Genomic DNA, 26972 nt, shown 5'->3' with positions numbered 1-26972 from the left:
TGGCCTAATGATTTTTGGCATAAAAGAAGAATCAAAATTTTTGACCTATACAATGTATTTTTGGCTATTGCTACAAATATACCTCAGCGACTTAAGACTGGTTTTGTGCTCCAGGGTCACACATGTATAAATTGCAGTGTACAGCATTTATTATGACGAGGTAGAATCCACAGCTCAGTAGTCACTACTCAATACTCATGAGTATTTTTAAATAGGCTACTCTTTTACTCTTACTCAAGTAGTTTTTTGGACAAGTACTTTTACTCTACTCAAACTACATTTTTTGGAAGGTAATGGTACTTTTACTTGAGTATATATTTTCAGTACTCTTTCCACCACTGGTCTCAATCAATTCATTAATGCTATCTCAATATTTTGATGTACTGAGCTTTTTTTCTACTCAGACAAGTCCCTCAGTCCCTGTCGCTGAAAAACAGCCCCACAGCATGAGGCTGTTTACAGCACACTTTACTTTTGGGATGGTACTTTGCAGGTGATGAGCAGAGCTGGTTTCCTTCAAACATGATGCTTGAAATTGAGGTTGATCAGACCAGAAAATCTTGCCTGAGGTAGTCTGAGGGTTCTTTAGGTGCTTTTTTTGCAAATGCCAAGTGTGTTTTCATGTGTCTTCACTGCGGAAAGGATTGAGTCTTGTTACATTGTCAAAGCCCAGATCGGTGGAGTGTTGCAGTGATGTTTGTCCTTCTGTAGGTTTCTCCTATCTCCACGTATGATCATGGAGGTGGAGGATGATTAGGTTCTTGGTCACCAGTCTAACCAAGGCCCTTCTCCATCAATCGCTCAGTTTGGCCAGGAGGCCAGCTCTAGGAAGAGTCCAGGCTGTTTCAAACTTCTTCCATTAAGGGTAACAGAGACTACATGCTTCTGTGAACCTTCAATGCTGTAGAAAGTGTTCTGTACCCTTCCCCAGAAATGTGCCTCGATATAATCCTGTCTCGGAGGTCTACAGACAATTCCTTGGACTTCATGGCTTGGTTTGTGCTCTGACATAACACTTCTTCTTCTTCTTCTTCTTTTATGTTTAATGGCGGTTGGCAAACCAGCTTAAGGTGCACCTACTGGGGTGGAGTGTGAGGTCCCCATGAACGAAAATATTATATACTATTTATATAAAAACAAACAAATAAATAAATAAAAACAAACAAACTAAATTCTTCTAATCAAATCAGTATCTCTCAAATATTTTAGAAGAAAATCATAAACCCTTAACTGTTTCTGTGCATTTTGAAATATATTCTTAACAGAAAAGTCACTAATTTCCATATCTCTTCATTTTTCAACAAACTGCTTTCTTTGACTATTATATGCCTCACAATGTAAGAGGACATGTTCAACTGTTTCTGTTATTCCACAGTAATTGCAGCAATCTGACTCACTTTTTCCTATTGTATACAATGAATAATTAAGGTTAGAGTGTCCTATACGGATCCTGGTTATAACAGTATCTTCTCTTCGGTTTCCATATACCTTTCTTTCAATCCCCACTTTCTGTTGAATGCTAAATAGGTGCCTCCCTTTTGACTCTTTATTCCATACATTTTACGACATACTTCCAACTGCAGTTTTAATAATACCTTTTACTTCTGTTTTACTTAAAGGAATTTCTATGTCAATCTCTTCTTTTCTCAATGCTGACTTAGCCAGCTTATCCACCTCCTCATTCCCTTCTACACCTACATGGGCAGGTATCCATAGAAACTCTACTCTTACTCCTGTTTGATTTACTCTATATACATTTTGTAAAATGTCATAGAGTATATCCTGTCTAGCTGCTGATTTCCCACTATTAAAACTGTTTAATACTGAGAATGCATCTGAACAAACAACTACACTTATAGGATTCATTTCTTCCACCCATTGCATAGCCATTAGAATTGCCATAATTTCTGTTGTGAATACGGATACATCGTTAGATAACCTTTTAACAGTGCTATATTTAAAATAGGGTATATATATATGGCTGCTGCTGTATACCTAGAATCAGGATTTTTCGACCCATCAGTATATATTTGAATACTATTGAAATAGTTTTGTTTCAAATATTGATCCACTACTATTTTTTTGGCATACACCTTTCCTTTTCATTTATTTCAAAATGCAACTGGAGAGCTACCATTGGCATTTGGAACAGCCAAGGGGGTATTATTGGTCTTGCTATCGTTGAACTTATTTTTATATAATTAATTCCTGTCTTAGCATCTGCATCGACATTCCATCCAAAGCTATTATAATTTACATACTCATATTCCCAACATGTTTGTAATACATCTTTGACTGGATGGGTTTCTACATGCCCCTTACAGAACACTAGTATGTCATCTTTAACTTAAGTCTTCGGAGGTCTAAAGGCAACTCTGCCATTTCCACCTGCATCGCTGAAACTGGCGATGTTCTAAATGCCCCACTTCCTATGCTTTGTGCTTGAGATTGAATGCCACTTACTTTCTTTAACATAGATACTGATGCCGAACTATATATTATGCTGCCATAATCAATCATATGTCTAATCATTGCACAATATACTCTTTTCAATAAGTTAATTATATAGGCTGCGTCTGAAATTTAAGAAAGAAGTTAAATAAAAACTCGCGCGGTCCCTCGTTTATTTAAATTATATTTTTTGTCATCTCTGTCTGTTCAACCCAATGGTTCAACCACTTTATGAATACATGTATCTATAATCTGAGGCTTTTATTGTATTGTAATCTCTCTGTTATTTCCGCCTTACATGTGCCAATCAGCGCGCTTGTCTTCTAAATAAACCAATCCGAAGGCGTCTTGTCTTTAGTGCGGACCAATAAGAACAGAGACAGCGTGGAGCTTCCTTTTTCAGCAGAAGTGAAGTGAACTAGCTGACCTAGCGGCTGGGTGCAAGGAATGCTGCAGTGCACTCTACGTGGATATGGGAGGGATGGGAATGATTAGTGTCTAGATCGTATTCCAGTAGAGAGAGTGTACATTAGATTTTTCTTTTAAAATGAAATGCGTTTTGTATTTGAACCGTTTGGGTAGGAATTATGGATGTGATTTTTGGAATCACTTGCAGCATGGCATTATCGAATGATTATCGCGATCCATATTTCTGCAAATCACGCTCTGCTTAAAGCCGCCACGGTCCAAGCAGTTCTCTGCAGAAACACAAAACATCGGTGCACTTTTAAGGGAAAGCTAGGACTGACTGCTGCCTGTGCTTTTATTATTATTTGCATCATAAATCATCTCATGCTTGCCCTGCAGAACCGAACAGAACATGTTTTCAGTGCGGATTGTCACGGCGGATTATTACATGAGCAATCCGATCAGAGAGCTGGACGTCTGTTATTCTGAGTTCAGAGAGAGCGATGTCAAGAAAGTGCCCGTGGTACGGATCTTTGGGGCCACACCAGCAGGTACGCATGCATTCATTTGTGTCTATATAGCGTGAAACATCACCTAACTGTTGACATTCGGGTCCACGGTAATAACTTTGTCTTTTTGCAGTTTCTGGGTCTGTTGTTTTGTGCATGTGATTAGGAGTAAGGAACACATATTTTTGGTGTTTGGGTGGTTTTGCTCCATGCGCCATGTTGTCAACACGTCTGACCGCCATGTGGACGTGTTTACTCCGACCGAATACCCTATGCCCTTTCTGCTTGGCCATTCCTATGTTGTATTAGCACAAAACCCAAAACCACATAAGGAAAGCAACAAATCACATCTGTGCCATTATTTATGTGTCTGATTTCATAATCATGTGATTGTAACACTGGCTGGCTTTTTCGTTGTGGCTTTAGATTGCAGGGAGAAAGACTGTAAAGAACAGAGGGAGGGGGCGGGGGTCATTGTTCTGGGGTGATGATATTAGTAAAACTCAGTCGAAAAAAGGCTCTCTCTCTCTCTCCCTCTCTCATTGTTTAAATGACTGCTAATTCAATTTGAAAAATGTTGAACTCATATCACACTTTGACAACCTGTTACATTTCTTACTTTTTGAGAACTTCATATGCAGGGAACAAAGTTGACAAATTAAATCTCTTAATTACATTTTGAATGCCCAGGTGTTCGGGAGGCACTGTAGCACTGATATGTTTGACAAAATAAATATACTATACCTAGCTAGATCTAAATCCAGAGTATAATTTGTCATTGTGTACCGCCCTAAAATGCTGTTGTATTATTAATATAGTATAACATAATAGTATAACTTTTATATAGCTGGCTTCGTTGTGACTTAAGGTTGCAGGTAGAAAGATGGTAAAAAACAGGGAGGGAGGACGGTGTGGGTGTCATTATTCCGGATTGGTGATATTAGTGAAAATACATTTATAAAGTGAAATTAAATTCTCTCTCTCTCTCTCTCTCCCTCTCCTTGTTTAAATTACTGCTAATTCAAATGTTGAACTCGCATCATACTACATGAAGTTCTCAAAAAGTAAGAAATGTAATGGATGGTCCATTACATTTCTTACTTTACAAGAACTTCATATTCTTGCAGGAAACAAAATTGACATTTAAATCTCTTAATTACATTTTAATGTCCAGGTGTTCAGGAGGCACTGTAGAACTGATATATGCTTGATTAAAATAATAAATACACTATACCTAGCTAGATCTAAATCCAGAGGATCATTTGTATCATCGTGCTCCGCCCTAAAATGCTGTTACAGCATTGTCACTATAGGCATAATAGTAAAACTTTCTGTAAAGCTGCTTTGAAAAAAGTGTTGGTGTTCTGAAAATAATTTAAATTCGTTTTACAAGACATGAAATGTGCAGTCTTTTTCCATTTAAAATGGAAAATCTATAAAAACGGATAATTATTTGGCTCATCCTGCAATCAAATAATCCACTCCCTAACTTCTCGGATAAGCAGTGGGTTCAGTGGTGGTTCAGTCTTTAGCTGGTTGAGTTTAATGCGTGTTATTTACATTTATTCATTTCAGCTTTTATCCAAAGCGACTTATAATTGAATTGATCTTATACCACTCGTGCTGTAACCATTGCATAGCGTTTATTATTGTGCATCTTTCTATATAATTCTAATCTTTTACATGATCAAAGTTAAGGAGTTTTATTGCTATTACAACAGACTGCGTTCCTGACTGTGGGATTGCTGCTTCCTGCACTGGCTTTTCTGTCCAGCCAAACGCTATTGAGCTCTAACTTTAACATGTTGCCTATCACTCTTGCTGTAAGGAAGTACCTTATTATTGTGCATCTGTTCATATAATTTTTATTTTATGCATTTAGATTTTTCTACATGATAATTTTTTAAGGAAACTTTAAATCAAATAATGCAGTCAAATTAACATCAACTGGTGGGTTACGGCCACTTGCGCTGAGCAAAGGAGATGTGTATAAAGGGGCAGGGCCTTGTGTACATAGTAAAGCCACACATCGCAGTAAATTTAATATCTTGTCATTTTATACTAATAATATGTAAAGTTTGCTGCTGTTATGCTGGTGACTCTACATATGCACTGGTCTTGGTTACATCTAAAAAACTTGTTTCAGGAATAAAGGCCATTGCACACTGAGTCCGAATTTTTCGTCCGAAATTTTCGCACGTTGAAAAATAAATACGACCTCACGTTTTGTCAATCACGTTTGCACACTGCCTCCGAAATTTTCGTCCTTCAAAAAAAAATTTGGATAGGGTTCGATTTTTTTTTTTTGCGTTTTTCACATCCGTATAAAGCATTTTGAGATGCTTTGAGAAGGTGTTTTGACAATTCAGAGCCACCGTACAAGCGAAAGCCAAAATCCAAAATAGTGTCAGACAAATTAATACACTTCGTCTTGCAGCACAGAGCACTTTATATGACAAACAAATTGCGGAATACAAAGATACAGAATATAAAGAACTGCTGTAGCCTATTTTTTTTTATGCCTGGCGCGCACCTTTCCGATGCCGCAGTTCGGTGTGTGTGTGTATCCATACCTCAGACAGTCTCTGTTCAGGATCAATTGGTTCACGGAAATTGGTGGTCTTCTTTTTAATATGTGGATTCAGTATCGCTAGCAAAGTATCAAACTGAGGCACTGACATCCTGAAATAAACTTTGAATCTCTCGGGATAATCCCGCAGCTCTTTGATAAGGAGGTGGAACTCTCCTTCCTCTCTGCGCAATCTAAGGATTGGATGGACCCAATATTTCCTTTTTCTTTTTTTAAAAAGAGAGAGGACAACAAAATCATCCTCACTGCTTGAAGACATTTTGTATAGTTTTAATAGTAAACGGATTAATTAAAACGCATCGGACTCAGTGTGCAAGGTCTCTGTGCGTGACGAATTTTTAAGATTGCGAATGCGGAAAAACGCATGCGAAAATTTCGGACTCAGTGTGCAGAGACCTTAAGGCGGCACTAAGCCAGTGTAAGTGACAGTAACCCACAGTCATCATCGTGGGCTTTTGACCACTTTCACTGTGGTTTTAACCTCCCTAAAACCTCAAGCATGTAAAGGCATAAAGCAGTACAAATAGATGCACAATAATAATATATTTCCTTGCAGCGAGAGTGCTAGGGAATATGACAAACTCTTCACTCAACAGTGGCTGGCTAGACTGAGAGGCCAGTGCAATCAGTAGTAACCCACCAGTCAGGATCATGGTCATTTGACCACTTTAGTCAATTCAATTCAAATAGATTTATTGGCATGACAAAAATACATTTTGCATTGCCAAAGCATTGAGACAACAAAGAAAATGGTTTAGAGCAGCCGAACATTTATATTATAATATCTATTTATATATATATATATATATATATATATATATATATATATATATATATATATATATATATATATATATATATATATATAACATTTATTTAAATATTATAACTAACTCTTAACTAGTCACGGAAAACCTCCCTATAACCTCAATTCTGTAAATGAATAAGTCCATAGTTTTGTGGCTTGCCCTGCCAGGTGCTGTGACAGACACGTGTGCTCACAGATATTTCTGCTGTTTAATGCGTTTGAGATGTGGTGTTTTCCTCTGTCCATTTTACTGGTATATTCTCCGTCTGTAAATGTTACAAAGTCATGCATGTCCATTTTGCTGTCAGGAGTGGACAAGACTCTGCTTGCAAGCAAATCTCGGCTAAACGTCACAGACTTCAGTGAACTTGCACAGTTGCGTGCCAAACAGACAGAGTGAATAGCACAATTCTGATACATTTTGTTGAAATCATTGTAGGAAAAATATATATATTTTTTGCAGTTAATATAAAGCATAGCCTATATTGCTACAATCTTTTATTTTTATTTTTTTAATAGCCTTAAATGTGCACATTGTAAGGAAATATTGGCAGGATGTGAATTATTATTATTATTATTTTTTTTTCCTTTTTTTAAGTCCAAATATAAAATTGTGGAAAATGTGTTGTATTCATTTAGGCTAAAATACAAAGATTATTTAATTTTAATTTAATTTAAATTTTTTTGTGGGTCAATGCTGTCCAGCCCTAGCTGTAAATGGATGGATGAAGCACAAAACATGAAATCTGCCATATATTAGTAGTATGTGACTGACCTTGTCAGAGTATTGGACTGTCAGCTGCAGGCAACCAAAATCAGACTGCCAGCTGCAACCCCTGACAGGTCACACACGGTCTACTTTTATATCAGTGTGCTATTTGTAGAACCAATGTGGATTTTGTAGGATTATTATTATTTAAAATTTTTTTTTTTGGCCCTGACAACATTTTCACTAGCCCTGCCACAAAAGTTATAATTTTAACCCATGTTATCTTGTAATACATAAGTTTATATGATCTCAAAATTGCATTTCCAGTACACTACATGAGCAACTATTAGTTTCTTTAGCATTCAAAATAGATTTAAAAAGTGCAAAAATCATTAAATAAAAATTAACTGCATACGCACAATTTCAAATCTAGAAATCTTTAAAGAACTATATCTTATGCATGTTACAATACATTCCCGGAGAAGTGCAACAACATATATACATTTTAGACCAAAATAATTATAATACATAATTATAATAAATTGCAATAAATATCAGTGAAATGTTGTGACAGAACTACTTCAATCAAATTGTAGAACATTTCAGTTATACCTGTATTTATGGAAAATACACAATGAATATTCCATCACTGAATAATGCAATTTGCTGTAAAAAGAAGAAAAGAAAAAGTTACTGGAAAACAAATCACAGAAGTGAATACATTTTATTTTCACAAACTCAAATTAAGCCTGCAATGGCTGAACCAAACAAAGAAACGGAACTTTTTAAACCTCGCCATCATCTTTAAGTGGAGGCTCACTTTTGTTTGAGTTTGACTGGTTGCATTTTCTGTAACTGAGGGCTTGCAATTCAGACCCCGTGGTATTTGAAAACTACAGGGCCTGTAAACGGAAACCTAATCAATCAGTGTTTTTGAATGTTTCTGAATATGTATTATGATTTGCATATTTCTTATTTTTTTTTAAAGGTTAAGGCTTTGAAAGGTTATCTAAGAACATATATATGCAAATCATGCTCTTCACCGAGCTCTTACACAAAAGCGCACGGGAGAGATTGAAGGTCTCGTCTATTAGCGGATCCGTCTATGTGCAGATAGATGATAGACACGGCTTTCAAACTCTCCTTTGTGCTTCTGTGTAAGCGCTTGGTGAACTTTTGTCAGTTTTTATGAACAATAATAGCCATTTATAAAATTAGAAGTACAACGTATAAGAGGAAATAAAGACAAAAGCAAACAATTCACTGTCAAAAGTTTGCTACAGTCAGCGCTGCAAGTTACTACGGTAAATATAAAGTTAAACTTTGTGCTCAAAACGATATGACCAGGAACAAATAATAGATTCATGAGAACACGAATGCCTGTTAAATATACACAAAACGAATTGATTCTCGTTTAATCACCATAGAGACATCAGAGCCAGCGGCAAATGTCGGAAGGACTAGCCGAGTGTAAAGGCTGCTCGAGGTGGATACATGAGCATGGAGCACCCGCTGATCGCCTGGAGCTTTGAAATCGGCATAGCAAATTTTCAAATAGGCGCTATATCTTTATAAATAAACCGCAGATTTGAGTTTTAAACATCTACATTCTCGCCTGAAAAACTCTTAACTACATTTCATGACAGAATAACAGTAATATTTAGAAAATTACGCTGGTTTTTGGGCAATGATGTTTCACAAGTCCACAAGAACAGACAAGAACACATATTGAGAGATGGTTATTGTCTGTGTGAAAATATGAAAGTATAAAATGCACTTTTTTTTTTTTTTTTTTTTTTGTGTGCACATGCTTGGCCGTTTTTAGTTGATTAACAGGAAAGTGAAGCTGAAAGCTGAATTGAAATGGTGATTTGTTGGATTGGTATAAAAAAGGTTATTATACCGCGGCAGCGGTCGCGGCAGTCGTCGTGTGAAGCCCTCCTAGTGTAAAGACCATCAACTCTACCGTGCGACTCCACCGGGCAGGGACAGGGATAGAAGTATCGCTTTTTATTTTAGTTTTTCCATTTATTTGTTTATTATTGAAATGTTATATGCATGTGTCAATTTTATTTAATTTCTTTATTTTCTTAAACATGTAGGTATATAGTATTTATAGAGTTGTAACTTTTAGTTTTAGTTACTTTTTCTTATTTGTAAGTCGCTTTGGACAAAAGCGTCTGCTAAATGACTAAAAGTAAAGAGTGTAAAGACCATCAACTCTACCGTGCGACTCCACCGGGCAGGGACACCGGCAAGGGATAGAAGTATCGCTTTTTATTTTAGTTTTTCCATTTATTTGTTTATTGAAATGTTATATGCATGTGTCAATTTTATTTAATTTCTTTATTTTCTTAAACATGTAGGTATATATAGAGCTGGGTATCGTTCAAAAATTTTCGATATCGATACCGATACCTTGAGTTCGATACCGGTTCCTGAACGATACTTTTTTCGATACCAGTTTTATGAAATCAGTTTTAATAAGATTACATTATCTCAAAAAAATATTTTTTTATGTTGATATTTATACAGACTCAAAGCCTCATCTCCTGAGCCACTGCACAAAGGAACAAAATATATCTAACACAATAAATAAATAAATAATTTTAATAAAGTTCAAATTGTTTTCAGTTTACACATCTGTTAGGCTACGTTTACATTAGTGCGTGTTCATTTTAAAACACATCATCATTTCTAGGTTGTTAAAGACTTTCTTCATCCAGAAAAATCTTCATCCACTTTCATAAGTGGGTGTTTTATTTTCTTTCACCATATGTTTTATTGTTATTAAATTCTGGTGTAGTATGTCTAATTATTTGAATGCATAAAAACAACTTAGTTTATTTAAATTTATTCTTAAAATAGCCTTATGAAATGTTTTATTTTTCCTCAGAAATTCTGTGTTCTGTATCTGGTTTTCAAATGAAGACATAAAACATTAATTTAATTTCTTTAAATTATTGAAAATCAAAGTTTATTTATTTTGGCAAACAAAGGGGGTTTACTATTAAAATAAAAAAAATGGAATAACTGTTGTGTGATAATTTCAAAAAAAAAAAAAAATAATAATAAAATTAATAATTTTAATAGTAGCCTAGTAGTAGCAGTATGTACTGTCTGCAGAACAATATTAATATATTTCTGCCGCAGTGTCTTCCAAGTGAAACCAAACTTTTATTTTGACGGGTTTTCGGGAATACCTTTACAGTTCTGTGTGTATATGATATGACGTTAGTTTTACTCGAATCAAACGGTAAAATGCTCATGAATTGACTCTCACAGCAGTTCTGGAGATGTTGTTCATGTGTTTATGTCCTCAATTAGTTAGGCGGCAGATGCTGAAATCACCGCAAGCGTCACGCGAGCTTCAGTCTGTGTGTAGTAAACAAACGATATAAATATAAAGAGCGGACTGCTCTGTACGCGTTCGAAACGCTCTCGCGGAGGTCAAACACTGATCTATCAGCGCTGCGCTGCTTCTAGTCAAACACACCTAGTGCTGCAGGATTATTGGCTCACTGACGGTGATGAGATTAACCCCTTAGGTATCGAAATTTGGTACCTAACGACAAGACGTTTTTCGATACTCGGTGGTATCGAGGCAATTCGGTCGGTGCCTAAAAAGTATCGAACTCGATACCCAGCCCTAGGTATATAGTATTTATAGAGTTGTAACTTTTTAGTTTTAGTTACTTTTTCTTATTTGTAAGTCGCTTTGGACAAAAGCGTCTGCTAAATGACTAAAAGTAAAAAGTAAGGTAAGTAAAGTTTGTACACTGATAATAAGCAGAACACAGCAGAGCGGAACAAGTGAAGGAGAAGCTTTATGCCCTTGTATCAAGCACAAGTGACGATTCTGGTAAACCAATCAACATCTGCAGTGAGTTGAGCTCCACCATTTTGGTACCCTTTGCTGTGCTAGGTACAGGGAAGCGTACCAAAAAATGGTACGGTACTATTTTGGTGCCATTAACAACTTCTGACAATGGAAACGGACATAATTGCCGTTCTGTACCGAACTGTACCGCTCAGTGGAAACGAGCCATAAGAATCCACTCAACAGCGTTCAAATGTTTGCAGGAAATGGAAATTTTTTAATTTCAGTACCGAATGGTTTTGCGGTCGGTACTTTTGACAATCCTACATCACATGGGGGGTTAAGCTTGTTTGGATTTAGGTGTGTAAACCAGTACATAAATAGGGATATCTTAAAGGCTTAGTTCACTCAAAAAACGAAAGCTCTGTTATTAATTACTAGGGCTGTGTATTGGCAAGAATCTGGCGATACGATACGTATCACGATACAAGAGTTGCAATACGATATGTTATGATGCATTGCGATACTGTAAGCAAGGCTTTATTGGGATATTTCTTATTTTAGGAATAGGATATGTTTTTAGGAAAGCTGTCATTAAAGGGGGGGGGGGGGTACAATGCTGTTTCATGCATTCAGAGTTGTTTACACTGTTAAAGAGTTGGATTCTCATGCTAAGCATGGACAAAGTTTCAAAAAACAATTTGGAAGTATAACGGAGTATTTCTGTGCCAAAAATCTTACTTCCGGGTTCGTACAAGTTTCGGAGAGTTTTTTTTTCGATCATGGCTCTTGACGTAAATGAGGGTGGAACTCCTTATATATGGCATTTCTCCGGGAAGAACGCGCCCGTGCATGCATCGACCAGAGCGAGAGCAAGTGCGCGCGGCCCATCAACGCGCTTCATTCGGCAGCACTGCAGAACTCGCTCGAGAAGAATGTCTCTAAAGTGTGTTTTTGTTTGTGAATGAAAGATAACCTTGTTCAGCTTCCTGAAGAACCCAGCGTTACGTAAACAGTGGATGCGGTTTGTTTTTTCGGTGCAGCAATGGAGTTTCTCAAGTGTGTTGTTTGAACATTTGATAAAGTTCAACACTGGATTTGCACATCGTTTGATACTGAAAGATGGAGCAGTCCCAGCTATAAAAGATCCCGGTCACGATTCAGAACTGCAGATGGTAAGTGAAACGGCATCAAATGTCTGTGTTTTGTTGGTGATCGGCGCTCAAGTGCTCGTCACTCTTTAGCGCCGCCTATGGTGCGCCTCAGGTGCTCGGCTTTTTTCGGAGAGAATCGTAAAGCTGCATCTTTCTTTTATAAATATGATAAAACTAAAGACTTTTTGGAGATATGAAGGATGCACTACTACTCTATAGGTACTCAAGATTAAAATGAGATTGGGTGAAACTGTGTGTTATGCCCCCTTTAAGAACACACCACCATATGCAAATCTTAGCAAAAAATAAATGCATAATTATCTAACCAGAACACAGTGGGATCTGCATTTGTAATAATCAGTCCCTATAACATTCAATGTTATTGAAGCACTTTTTGTGCAGTAAGAGTTAAGGGGGGAAAATTAAAGTGCTTGAAGGATTATGTAGTTAAATGTATAATATGTATAAAATGTATTTTATAAAAAGACCATATACAGTGGGGAAAAAAATTATTTGATTTTGATTTTGTATGTTTGCCCACTGACAAAGACATTATCAGTCTATAATTTTAATGGTAGGTTTATTTTAACAGTGAGAGACAGAATAACAAAAAATCCAGAAAAACGTATTTCAAAAAAGTTATAACTTTATTTACATTTTAATGAGTCAAATAATTATTTGATCCCCTATCAATCAGCAATCAATCCCAGGTTGCTTCTGTGGACAGGTTGTCTTTTATACAGGTAACAAGTTGAGATAAGGAGCACTCACTTTAATAGAGTTCTCCTAATCTCAGCTCCTTACCGATATAAAAGACAACCTGTCCACAGAAGCAATCAATCAATCAGATTTCAAACTGTTAAATATTTGACCCCTTCGCAAAACATGACTTGAAACAAAAAAAAAACTTGGTGACAAAACCCTTGTTGGCAATTACAGACGTTTCTTGTAGTTGGCCACCAGGTTTACACACATCTCAGGAGGGATTTTGTCCCACTCCTCTTTGCAGATCTTTCGAGGCTGATGTTTGGCAACTCGAATTTTCAGCTCCCTCCACAGATTTTCAATGGGATTAAGGTCTGGAGACCGGCCACTCCAGGACCTTAATGTGCTTCTTCTTGAGCCTCACCTTTGTTGCCTTGGCCATGTGTTTTGGGTCATTGTCATGCTGGAATACCCATCCACGACCCATTTTCAATGCCCTGGTTGGCTTCAGTGCCCTGGCCCTGAAGGTACATGGGCTTTACGATTATGACAAAAATCATAATTGTCGATTATTCCCTTGAGATTGTAATTGCGATTTATTAAATTATTATTTTGAACAGATTTATGCCATATAAATAAATAAATAAATAAATAAAATAGGCTGAAAAAACACTTCCTGAACTTATTGCTTTTCTATAGGATTGAGCCTCAAATGTCAACTATACATTGGCTTGGCTTCTCCTTTAAACAAAAAAAGGTTATTATGCATGGTATAATAATGTTATACTAGGACTAAAAGGAAAAAATGGTTTACTAAAGCTATACATTTCATTTACAATTAAACAGACACAATTTCAAATTACAGTAGCATTTTACAGTACAATTTATATTATCAGGGATCCAGACTAACATTCGAGAACAGTGGCACCAGCACCTGATTTGGTAGCACTGAACATGTAATATTACAAGTTTTGTCTCTTAGAAATGCACATTAGAACAGGAGCTTGAGTTGGGATGCAGATGTACATTTGACAGTACCATTGTGAAAACTGTAACAGCCTCATCTTTTATACATAATCAAAAGTACAGCACCTCATTACCATAGTAAAAAAGTAGCCTACACTGTAAAAAATGAATCATGGGTCTTGTAATTTTCATTAATAAAATTAAGGTGATAATTTAAAAAGTCAAGTCGCTATTATTTGTAAAGCGCTTTTAATAATACAAATTGTCAAAGCAGCTTTACATCAGCTTGATATAAAGCTGGGTGACTTTATATCAGCTTTACAGTATTTAGACGGGGAAATGGTGTCATTCTCACCTGGCCAGACAAAATCAGCAGTTTAAATCTAGGCTAAAGCAGAGTCAGATTGTGCATAGGACTCATCTGGTTCCTGTGGTCTTGTCCCGATGGCCGTCTAGGAGACAGGGTCTTCACTGGGGATCGGTCTCGGGCTCATCTAGTTGTCCTGATCTCTGCTGACGTTCAGGGCTGTAGAGGTCATCTCTAGGTGCTGATCCACCATCTGATCTGGATGCAGTCTTTGATCTGGGTGGCTGCGGTGACCTCGGAATAAGAAAAAACAGACTAATCTTAGCGTAGATGCCATTCTTCTACCGATGTAACAAATAACAATCTAACAATCATTTAACAAATTTTAATTATAGAAATGTGATTGTGTATTGTGTAAGCCAGGTTAAAGAGATGGGTCTTTCATCTAGATGTAAACTGACAGAGTGTGTCTGCTTCCCGAACAGTGTTAGGTAGATTGTTCCAGAGTTTGGGCGCTAAATAGGAAAACGATCTCCTGCCCGCAGTTGATTTTGATATTCTAGGTATTATCAAATGGCCAGAGTTTTGAGATTGCAGTGGACGTGAAGGACTATAATGCGATAAGAGCTCACTCAAATACTGAGGTGCCAAACCATTCAGGGCTTTATAGGTAATTGGCAAGATCTTAAAATGTATACGATGTTTAATAGGGAACCAGTGCAGTGTTGACAGAACCGGGCTAATGTGGTCATACTTCTTGGTTCTAGTAAGAACTCTAGCTGCTGCATTTTGAACCAGCTGTAGTTTGTTTATTAAACGTGCAGAGCAACCACCCAATAAAGCATTACAATAATCTAGCCTCAAGTTCATGAACGCATTAATTAATGTTTCTGCATTGGACATTGAGAGCATAGGTCGTAATTTAGATATATTTTTAAGATGGAAAAATGCAGTTTTACAAATGCTAGAAACATGTTTTTCGAAGATTGCCATCAAAAAGTACACCTAGGTTCCTAGCGGGTGACAGAATTTACAGAGCAGCCAAAGTATTAGACGGTGATCTAGGTTATTACATGCAAAAGTTTTTGGTCACCTCTGTTTTTTCCGGTGTCCTGCAGAGTTTAGCTCCAACTTGCCTCCTGCATGGAAGTTTCTAGTATGCCTAGTAAGAACTTGATTAACTGCTTCTGGTGTGTTTAATTAGGGTTGGAGCTAAACTCTGCAGGACCCTGGCCCTCCAGGACAGAGTTTGGACAGCCCTGAACAGCAATCGATTGCTGATCGATTGCTTCTGTCTGTCCCTGTCTTTCGTGCTGCTGAGAGGTTTGCGATTGTAGCTTCGCTTTTCTGTTGAATCTCTATCTTTCACTCTCTGTTGTTTAAAGTGATAATATATAACTTAATTCCCACCATATTTCTGGTATTATCCATCAAACTAATCTAACTAATTTGATCGTTCATTTTTTTTTAAACCATTCGCGTTTCTATTCGCGCCTATTGTGGTTTACTTTTTTCTCGCTCCGTTTCATTTCTCTCTTGCTCCGTTTTTCACGAGTTCATCAAAAAACAGTGGTAAGTGAATCATTCATCAATCACAGTGAGTAATGGCTTCTCCTTGCATCGTCACTTGCACTGCTTGCCACATGTACAGTTTTATTGGTCTCTGTCAGCAGTGATGGATTCACATGTGATAAATGCAGGGAAATAATTGACAGCTGACAGAGAAGATTTCAGAATTGGAGACATGCATCCAAACTTTAGCTGAGGACAGTAAGAATGTGAGGGCTGTAGATACTACTTTGGATGCGAGCGACTAACTGGATGTGACCGTGATGGATGAATGATTCACTTACCACTTTTTTTGATGAACTTGTGAAAAACGGAGCGAGAAAAAAGTAAACCGTAATAGGCGCGAATAGAAACACGAATGGTTTAAAAAAAGCGAACGATCAAATTAGTTTGATAGATAATACCAGAGGGCTGTAGATACTACTTCAAGATTCAAGATTCAAGAGTTTTAATTGTCACATACACAATTATACAGAGTATAACCAGCAGTGAAATGTAGGTCAGGTCCGCTCCAAGGACAGTGCAATTATAAAGTATACAAATATTAAGAGAAGAAAAGTAGAAAAAATAAAATAAAAGAATAAAATAAAATAAAAGATAAGATAAAAAATATAAATGTAAATGTGCAGGTCAGTATGTTGTTGACTTAAATAGTAATAAGAGGAATGTGCAAAAATAATGTGCAAAAAAGTTGTACAGGGTATTTAAATAGCAGCAATATGAGGTAGAGAAAAATTATGAATAGTTTATTGATATGGTGATATTTACATGGAGTCAAGTGATGTTATGACACAGAGTTAGAGTTTAGGAGCCTGATGGCCTGGGGGAAGAAGCTCCTCCTAAGTCTCTCAGTTTTTGCCATCAGGCTACGGAAGCGCTTACCAGATGGAAGCAAAGTGAATAGATGGTTACCAGGGTGATTAGAGTCCTTGAAGATTTTAACAGCTCTATTTTTGCAGCGTTTGAGGTAGATGTCCTGCAGAGAGGGGAGAGCAGACCCTGAGATGCGCTCAGCTAAGCGCACAACTCTCTGTAGTGCTTTGCAGTCCTGATTGGAGCTGTTTCCATACCACACTGAGATGCACTGAGTCAATACACTTTCTATGGTCCCTGAATAGAAAGTTTTCAGGATTGCTGGTGAGACCCTGAATTTCCTCAGCTGTCGCAGATGGTACAGTCTTTGCCTGGGTTTCTTGACCTGTGTTTGGATGTGTGTAGTCCAAGTCAGGTTCTCGGAGATGTTTACACCGAGGTACTTGAAGCTGCTCACTCTCTCCACAGGGGTCCCACTGATCATAAGAGGAGTGTAGGGCTGCTGCTGTCTCTTCCTAAAGTCCATGATCAGCTCTTTAGTTTTGCTCACATTCAGAGAGAGACAGTTGTCCTGGCACCATGATGTGAGACTCTCTACCTCATCCAAGTATGCGGTCTCATCGTTGTTGGAGATGAGGCCCAGAACCACAGTATCATCAGCGAATTTGACAATAGATGTGGAGCTGTGAGAGGACACGCAGTCATGCGTGTAGAGAGAGTAGAGCAGGGGACTCAGGACACAGCCCTGTGGGGCTCCTACATTCAGGGTGATGGAGTTTGAGGTGAACTGGCCAACTTTCACCACTTGAGGTCTGCCGGTGAGGAAGTCTTGAATCCAGTCACAGAGTGAGGAGTTTAGGCCGAGGTCTGTGAGTTTAGATGCCAGCTTGATGGGGACTATTATAGTGTTGAAAGCTGAGCTATAGTCAATGAATAGCAGCCTTACATAATTCCCATTGTTGCTGTCCAAGTGTGTGAGGGAAGAGTGGAGAACGTGAGAAATGGCATCGTCCGTGGATCTGTTTGGGCTATAGGCAAACTGAAGAGGGTCCAGAGTATCAGGGATGGAGGAGCAGATGTGGCTCTTTACAAGTCTCTCAAAAACCTTCATGACTATAGATGTGAGGGCAACTGGGCGATAGTCATTCAGGCAAGAGGGTTTATTGTTCTTTGGCACAGGGATAATGATGGATTTTTTTGAATGAGGTGGGAACCACGGAGGTAGCAAGGGACTCATTAAAGATAGACGTGAACAAACCAGCGAGCTGATCGGCGCAGAACCTCAGAACACGGCCGGTTATCCCATCAGGTCCGGCTGCTTTCCTGACGTTCACTCTCTTTAGCGCCCTCCGAACCTCATCCTCCGACACGGTGATTACAGGATCATCGCTGCTCTGCCTGCTGCTTCCTGACGCGCTGGTCGGCAGAGATGCGCCGCCGCCGTTGCCATCGAAGCGGCCGTAGAAGATGTTTAACTCGTCGGCCAGCAACGGATCTGCTCTCACCTCCGCGGAGGATTTGTTTCCGAAGTCACAGATGGTCCTCAGTCCCTGCCACATCCGTCGAGAGTCGTTGAGCTGGAAATGAGACTCAATTCTCTCTCTGTATCTGTGTTTAGCGGCTCTTACTGCACGACGGAGAGCATTGCACGATGCTTTGTACTCGCTCGTATTCCCAGACAGAAGAGCCTCATTGTAAGCTGCTTACAATGCGTGTGTTAACCGCGGCACGGATTGTTCTGTCCACCCACGGTTTCTGATTGGAGAATGTCCTCTGTGGATGCGAGCAACTAACTGGATGTGACCGTGATGGATGAATGATTCACTTACCACTTTTTTTGATGAACTTGTGAAAAACGGAGCGAGAAAAAAGTAAACCGTAATAGGCGCGAATAGAAACACGAATGGTTTAAAAAAAGCGAACGATCAAATTAGTTTGATAGATAATACCAGAAATATGGTGGGAATTAAGTTATATATTATCACTTTGAAACAACAGAGAGTTAAAGTAAGATAGAGATTCAAAAGAAAAGCGAAGCAACACAGAGCTACAATCACAAACCTCTCAGCAGCATGACAGACATAAGCAATCAATTGTCAAAAACAGAGCCTTGTAAAGCAGAGTTGTTTGTTTCTTTTGTGTTTAATGGTGGTTGGCAAACCAGCTTAAGGTGCATTTCTGCCACCTACTGGGATGGAGTGTGAGGCCTCTGAACAAAAATATGAGATACTATTTAAAAAACAAACAAATAAATTCTTCTAATCAAATCAGTATCTCAAATATTTTAGAAGAAAATCATAAACCCTTAACTGTTTCTGTGCATTCTGAAATATATTCTTAACTGAAATGTCATTGATTTCCATATCTCTTCAACACACCGCTTTCTTTGACTATTGTACAGGTATGCCTCACAATGTAAAAGCACATGTTCAACTGTTTCTGTTATTCTACAGTAATTGCAGCAATCTGACTCACTTTTTCCTATTATATGCAGTGTTGGGGTAACGAGTTACGTAATATTACTTTTTTCAAGTAACTAGTAAAGTAACTTTTTTTTCCAAAAGTAACACCAGTTACTTTTTTCCCATTTATTGACTGACAGTACGCTGTGTGAACATGCTGTTACTGTAGTCCTATACTAAATGTGAATGTGCATCAATTCATCCCACTCGCAAAAAAACAGATTTAGTATTCATCAAAATGAATTAAAACAGTGAAATGCACACTCAGAATATGACGCAAACCTGCAATAATTAAATGTTAAACAACACATGTATCTATTCCCATTTTAGTTTTTGACCCATCAGTATATATTTGAATACTATTGAAATAGTTTTGTTTCAAATATTGATCTACTGCTATTTCTTTAGGCATGCACCTTTCATTTTCGTTTATTTCAAAATGCAACTGGAGATCTACCATTGGCATTTGGAACCAAGGGGGTATTATTGGTATTGCTACCATCCATCCATCCATCCATCTTCTTCCGCTTATCCGGGGCCGGGTCGCGGGGGCAGCAGTCTAAGCAGAGATGCCCAGACTTCCCTCTCCCTAGACACTTCCTCCAGCTCTTCCGGGGGGACACCGAGGCGTTCCCAGGCCAGCCGGGAGACATAGTCTCTCCAGCGTGTCCTAGGTCTTCCCCGGGGTCTCCTCCCAGTGGGACGCGCCCGGAACACCTTCCCAGGAAGGCGTCCAGGAGGCATCCGGAACAGATGCCCGAGCCACCTCAGCTGACCCCTCTCAATGTGAAGGAGCAGCGGCTCTACTCTGAGCTCCTCCCGAGTGACTGAGCTTCTCACCCTATCTCTAAGGGATCGCCCAGCCACCCTGCGGAGAAAGCTCATTTCAGCCGCCTGTATCCGGGATCTTGTCCTTTCGGTCATGACCCAAAGATCATGACCATAGGTGAGAGTAGGAACGTAGATTGACCGGTAAATCGAGAGCTTCGCCTTGCGGCTCAGCTCTTTCTTCACCACGACAGACCGGTACATCGACCGCATTACTGCAGAAGATGCACCGATCCGTCTGTCAATCTCCCGTTCCATCCTTCCCTCACTCGTGAACAAAACCCCAAGATACTTAAACTCCTCCACTTGAGGCAGGAACTCTCCACCAACCTGAAGTGGGCAAACCACCCTTTTCCGACTGAGGACCAATACTCAACGGTATTGCTACCGTTGAGCTTATTTTTATATAATTAATTCCTATCTTCTTAGCATTGCATCGGCATGCCATCCAAAGCTACTATATAGCTGCTATAATTTACATACTCATATTCCCAACATTTTTGTAATACATCTTTGACTGGATGGGTTTCTACATGCCCCCTTAGAGAACACCAGTATGCCATCTTTAACTTCAGTCTCCTGAGGTCTAAAGGCAACACCACCATTTCCACCTGCATCGCTGAGACTGGCGATGTTCTAAATGCCCCACTTCCTATTCTTAGTGCTTGAGATTGAATACCACTTATTTACAAAAATGTGAAGGGTGTACTCACTTCTGAGATACTGTTAAAAGTAAGTATTTTATATCTTTTCATGTGACAACACTGAAGAAATGACACCTTTTTTTTTTTTTTTTTTTTTTACAATGTAAAGTAGTGAGTGTACAGCTTGTATAAGTGTAAATTTGCTGTCCCCTCAAAATAACTCCACACTCAGCCATTAATGTCTAAACCGCTGTCCACAAAAGTGAGTACACCCCTAAGTGAAAATGTCCAAATTGGGCCCAAAGTGTCAATATTTTGTGTGCCCACCATTATTTTCCAGCACTGCCTTAACCCTCTTGGGCATGGAGTTCACCAGAGCTTCACAAGTTGCCACTGGAATCCTCTTCCTCTCCTCCATGACGACATCATGGCCTTGCGCTCCTCCACCTTCCATTTGAGGATGCCCCACAGATGCTCAATAGGGTTTAGGTCTGGAGACATGCTTGGCCAGTCCATCACCTTTACCCTTAGCTTCTTTAGCAAGGCAGTGGTCGTCTTGGAGGTGTGTTTGGGGTCGTTATCATGTTTGAATAATGCTCTGCGGCCCAGTCTCTGCTTCAGTATGTCACCGAACATACTGTATGTTCCCTCAATGAACTGTAGCTCCCCGAGTGCCAGCAGCACTCATGCAGCCCCAGACTATGACACTCCCACCACCATGCTTGACTGTAGGCTAGACGCACTTGTCTTTGTACTCCTCACCTGGTTGCCGCCACACACGCTTGACACCATCTGAACCAAATAAGTTTATCTTGGTCTCATCAGAACACAGGACATGGTTCCAGTAATCCATGTCCTTAGTCTGCTTGTCTTCAGCAAACTGTTGGCGGGCTTTCTTGTGCATCATCTTTAGAAGAGGATGGCTTCTGGGATGACAGCCATGCAGAACAATTTGATGCAGTGTGCGGTGTATAGTCTGAGCACTGACAGGCTGACCCCCCACCCCTTCAACCTCTGCTGCAATGCTGGTAGCACTCATACGTCTATTTCCCAAACACAACCTCTGGATATGACGCTGAGCATGTGCACTCAACTTCTTTGGTCGACCATGGCGAGGCCTGTTCTGAGTTGAACCTGTCCTGTTAAACCGCTGTATGGTCTTGGCCACCGTGCTGCAGCTAAGTTTCAGGGTCTTGGCAATCTTCTTATAGCCTACGCCAGCTTTATGTAGAGCAACAATTCTTTTTTTTTTTTTTTTTTTTTTTTTCAGATCCTCAGAGTTCTTTGCCATGAGGTGCCATGCTGAACTTCCAGTGACCAGTATGAGAGAGTGAGAGCGATTAACACCAAATTTAACACACCTGCTCCCCATTCACACCTGAGACCTTGTAACACTAACGAGTCACATGAAGCCGAGGAGAGAAAATGGCTAATTGGGCCCAATTTGGACATTTTCACTTAGGGGTGTACTCACTTTTGTGGCCAGCAGTTTAGACACTAATGGCTGTGTGTGGAGTTATTTTGAGGGGACAGCAAATTTACACTGTTATACAAGCTGTACACTCACTACTTTACATTGTAGCAAAGTGTCATTTCTTCAGTCACATGAAAAGATAAAATATTTACAAAAATGTGAGGGGTGTACTCCCTTCTGTGAGATACTGATGCCGAACTACATACTATGCTGCCATAATCAATCATGGGTCTTATCATTGGACAATATACTCTTTTCAATGCCTGTCGGGTTGCACCCCAATCTACCCATGCCAAACATCTTAAAATATTTATTCCCTTTTTACATTTATCTATTACTTTCTTAATATGTGACGCAAAAGTTTGTTTTTAGTCCATCCATACGCCAAGGAACCTAATTTCTGTTACCCGCTCTAACATTTGACCATAAATTTTTAGTTTAATATTTGGTGATCTCCTCTTTTTCGAGAAACAAAACACTAGGTTTTTCCACACATACAATTCTACCCCTTTTCCATAAGGCACCATCATCCGCATATAAAGATTTACCAAATCCTTGTCCGATCATTGAAAATGTCATTTATCATTATATTAAATAAAACTAGGCTACACACACTTCCTTGTGGGGTCCCATTATCTGTTGAGTAAGTCCTAGAATTACTTGTTCGGACCCTTGTATGGTCCTATTAATCAGAAAATCCATAATCCAATTGTACTTTTTTTTTTTTTTTTTTTTTTTTTTTTTTTTTTTTTTTTCTTTTTATTCCCATCTTGTCCAATTTAACTAAAAGCCCCTCTTTCCACAGCATATTGTATTCCTTTTCTACATCAAAAACACCTACTAACACCTCCTTATTCACCATTGCCTTTCTAATTTCAGATTCTGACGAAAGCTTCTAACTCATCTGCCTTTTCTTCATTAGTCATTATATATCTACCATCTTTTGTTAAAACTGGAATACTTTTACACATTTGTTTCCCACCTATCTTCCTAATCATATTCCACATATCACTTATATTTACACCAATTTCATCACAGAATTGTCTCCAATAATTTTTTTTAGTTATCCTTATTACTTTTCTTACCACTGCCTGAGTTCACTTTATAATTTATAAAATCATCTTTTTTTTTTTTTTTTTTTTTCTTTTCTTAAAGCTCTGTTTCTGGTTTTAATTACTTCACTACATTTTTCTGTCCACCATGGTACAGCCTTTTGCATTCTTACCCCTTTACCTGTTCCCTATTATCTGTTCCCTATTAGCTGACCTACACAGAATCATATTTATTTTATTATTAGCATCCTCTACATCTTCAAAATTACATTTTGTACTTATCATTTTACCTTCAAATGCATCCTTAAACTTATCCCAATCTGCAGCTTTAAACCTCCATCTAACAATTTCTCCTCTTTGGCATACTTAAGTTTCTATTCCTATACTACACTTTATAGGATAATGATTGCTTCCCATATTACGATGATCTAAAACTTCCCATTCACATTGCCTGGCTAAATAGTTAAACAATAGTTCAATCTAAAACTGAATGACTTCCTCTAACTAAATCCAATCTTGTTGTGCTCCCATTATTTAGGCACACTAGGTCACTACAATCTAAAATTTCTATCACATTCCCATTTTGGTCATTATTTGCACTTCCCCACAAAGTAAGAGTCAAAATAGTGAGTATATTTATTAAAGAAATTGTGATTCTGTGTTGTATAGAAAATATTGAGGACTTTTTACTCCTAAAGCCAAGAGATGTTTTTTTTTTTTTTTTTTTTTTTTTTGTAATATTGTTATATAAATATTATAAATAATATTTATATAATAAATTGAGGAACTGAAAAAAAAAAAAAAAAAAAAATTAAGGAAAGAAGGCTACCTATTTATTTTAAAAATTAGGCTAGCTCAATTTTGCAGTTCTATTTTAGAGGTGATTGTTAGTTCCCAGCATGTTTTGCAAAAGCTCTAAGCTCGCGCTGCGCTTTTTTCGCGCTGCAAACCCCTCTTAAGCACACAATAATGCAAGTGGGCATTTTTAATTATTTTTGTAATCACTGCTTTGAATGATTATGTAGTCATGGCATCCATAATCGTAATCGAGATTAGAAATTCGATTAATTGTGCAGCCCTACCGTCCATCGTCCCTTTGATGCGGTGCAGTTGTCCTGTCCCCTTAGTAGAAAAGCACCCCCAAAGCATAACATTTCCACCTCCATGTTTGACAGTGGGGATGGTGTTCTTGGGATCATAGGCAGCATTCCTCCTCCTCCAAACATAGCAAGTTGATTTGATGCCAAAGATCTCGATTTTGGTCTTATCTGACCACAACACTTTCACCCAGTTCTCCGCTGAAACTGGCAAAACTTCAGACAGGGACAGGGGCTCCATGCAAGATCTCACCTCGTGTGGAGTTTCAATGATCATGAGAATGGTGAGGAATCAGCCCAGAGCTACACGGGAGGATCTTGTCAATGATCTCAAGGCAGCTGAACCATAGTCACCAAGAAAACAATTGGTAACACTACGCCGTGAAGGACTGAAATCCTGCAACACCTGCAAGGTCCCCCTGCTCAAGAAAGCACATGTACAGGCCCGTGTAGTTCTGGGCTGATTCCTCACCGTTCTCATGATCATTGAAACTCCACACGAGGTGAGATCTTGCATGGAGCCCCTGTCCGAGGGAGATTGACAGTTATTTTGTGTTTCTTCCATTTGCGAATAATCGTACCAACGGTCACCTTCTCACCAGGCTGCTTGGTGATAGTCTTGTAGCCCATTCCAGCCTTGTGTAGGTCTACAATCTTGTCCCTAAGATCATTGAACAGCTTTTTGGTCTTGGCATTGGTGGAGAGTTTTGAATCTGATTGACTGATTGCTTCTGTGGACAGGTTGTCTTTTATACAGGTAACAAGCTGAGATAAGGAGCACTCCCTTTAATAGCGTGCTCCTAATCTCAGCTCCTTAACTGTATACAAGACACCTGGGAGCCAGAAATCTTGCGGATTAATAGGCGATCAAATACTTATTTACTCAGTGCATATCAATTTATAACTTTTTTGAAATGTGTTTTTTCTGGATTCTTTTTGGTTCCGTCTCTCACTGTTCAAATAAACCTACCATTAAAATTATAGACTGATAATTTCTTTGTCAGTGGGCAAACGTACAAAATCAGCAGGTGATAAAATAACAACTTTTTTTTTTCCCCCCACTGTATATTTTTAGACCCTGCTTTAAAGGTTTACAATTGTAATACACAATGTCATAACATTTTGATCTGAACAAAAAATGACATCTGCTTGATATCAATGAAAAATAAAGTGCTTGCAGGATTCCTAAAGAAAACAAAACAATTGTAAAACAATAAAATAAATACAGATGTTGAACATTCTCAGAACCTTTCAACTTCGATTTCACTGTTTTTTCAGTTTGTGTTTATGTGCCTTACTTATTTGAACATACAGACGTTTAACTAAGAGAGATGGACATTCTGCGTCAATTCTTTCACTTGGGTTGGTATACATGCATTTTGAATCTCCTATCTTCTATTCTGATCACTGATCACTTTCATCTTTTTGAGTTTGTTATTCACTAATAACTGTGTATATTAAATTCTATGCACATTTAAAATTTACATTTAGTAATTTACAGACTTTTATCCAAAGCTACTTACAAATGAGGACAATGGAAACAATCAAAATCAACAAAAGAGCAATGATATGCAAGTGCTATAACAAGTCTCAGTTAGCTTAATGCAGAACACGTAGCAAGGTTTTTTGTTTGTTATTTTAATTATCTAATTAAAAAGAAAACGGCTAGAATAGAAAAATAGAGCAAGCTTTTGTTAATTGTATAATAAAAAGAAAACAAACATAATACAAAGATTAGAAAAGCTAGTGTTTTTATTTATTTAAAGAAAACAAGCAGTAAATGAATTTTTTTATTTTTTTAAGAATAGAAATTGCTATAGTTAGAGGGTCAAATAAAGATGGAAGAGATGTGTTTTTAGCTGATTATTGAAGATGGCTAAGGACTCAGCTGCTCTGATTGAGTTGGGAATCTAGAGGACACATAAGTCTGAAGTAATGAATTTAGGTAAAGGGGTGCAGAGTCATTGGTGGTTTTGTAGGCAAACATTAAAGCCTTGAATTGTATGCGTAGATTCTCAAAACGTTCTCAAATAAGATTCTCACAAAAGATTTCCGCCTAAACCACATGTGCGTACACGCATGAATTTGTTCTTTTAGGAATTTGTTGACTATTAGGCCTACAAATGAGCGGCCAGCTCAAGATCAGTCACTTGCATAAAACATGGCCAAATCATTTCCATATAATGCTATTTTTCAGCCTTTCAGCATTCTTGTCAAACAAAAGCTGCTCTTTACAAACACTCTCTCACCAGATCCATGAGCAATACCTAGTGTTCTGTCCTCTAATCTAGTTCAAACACATTAAGCACCTTTTATATAGACCCAGTTTACAGATCTGTTACTAGCCAGCTGTACATACACACGTGTTGTTAATGTAGCTTTGCAGACTTTCACTGTATGATGAAATAGTTTTTTATATATACAGTTGTGCTCATAAATTTACATGCCCCTTGCAGAATATGCTAAATGTTAATTAACAAAATAAGAGGTATCATGAAAATCGCATCTTGTTTATTTAAAAGGTAAGCTGTTTCACATAACCAATGTTTATATATTCTCCACAAGACAAAATAACTGAATTCATAAAAATGACCCTGTTCAAAAGT

The 26972-nt window shown here is 38.2% G+C and overlaps 1 protein-coding gene across 1 annotated transcript in view; it reads left to right on the top strand.

Moving 5' to 3' along the window:
- The first annotated feature begins 2826 nt into the window (after window positions 1–2826).
- LOC306880643 (DNA polymerase zeta catalytic subunit-like) overlaps window positions 2827–26972 on the top strand; it is a 94074-nt gene continuing 69928 nt past the window's right edge. Inside the window, exon 1 of the mRNA XM_079434292.1 lies at window positions 2827–3410. Coding sequence (XP_079290418.1) covers window positions 3272–3410 — 139 coding nt within the window. The 5' untranslated portion in view covers window positions 2827–3271. The remainder of the gene's footprint in view (window positions 3411–26972) is intronic.

This window comes from Barbus barbus (assembly GCF_936440315.1).
Source record: "Barbus barbus genome assembly, chromosome: 14".
In the NCBI taxonomy this organism is placed as follows: domain Eukaryota; kingdom Metazoa; phylum Chordata; class Actinopteri; order Cypriniformes; family Cyprinidae; genus Barbus; species Barbus barbus.
The sequence above is the reverse complement of the archived record's forward strand: the minus strand, read 5'-3'. Positions and strand labels throughout refer to the sequence as shown.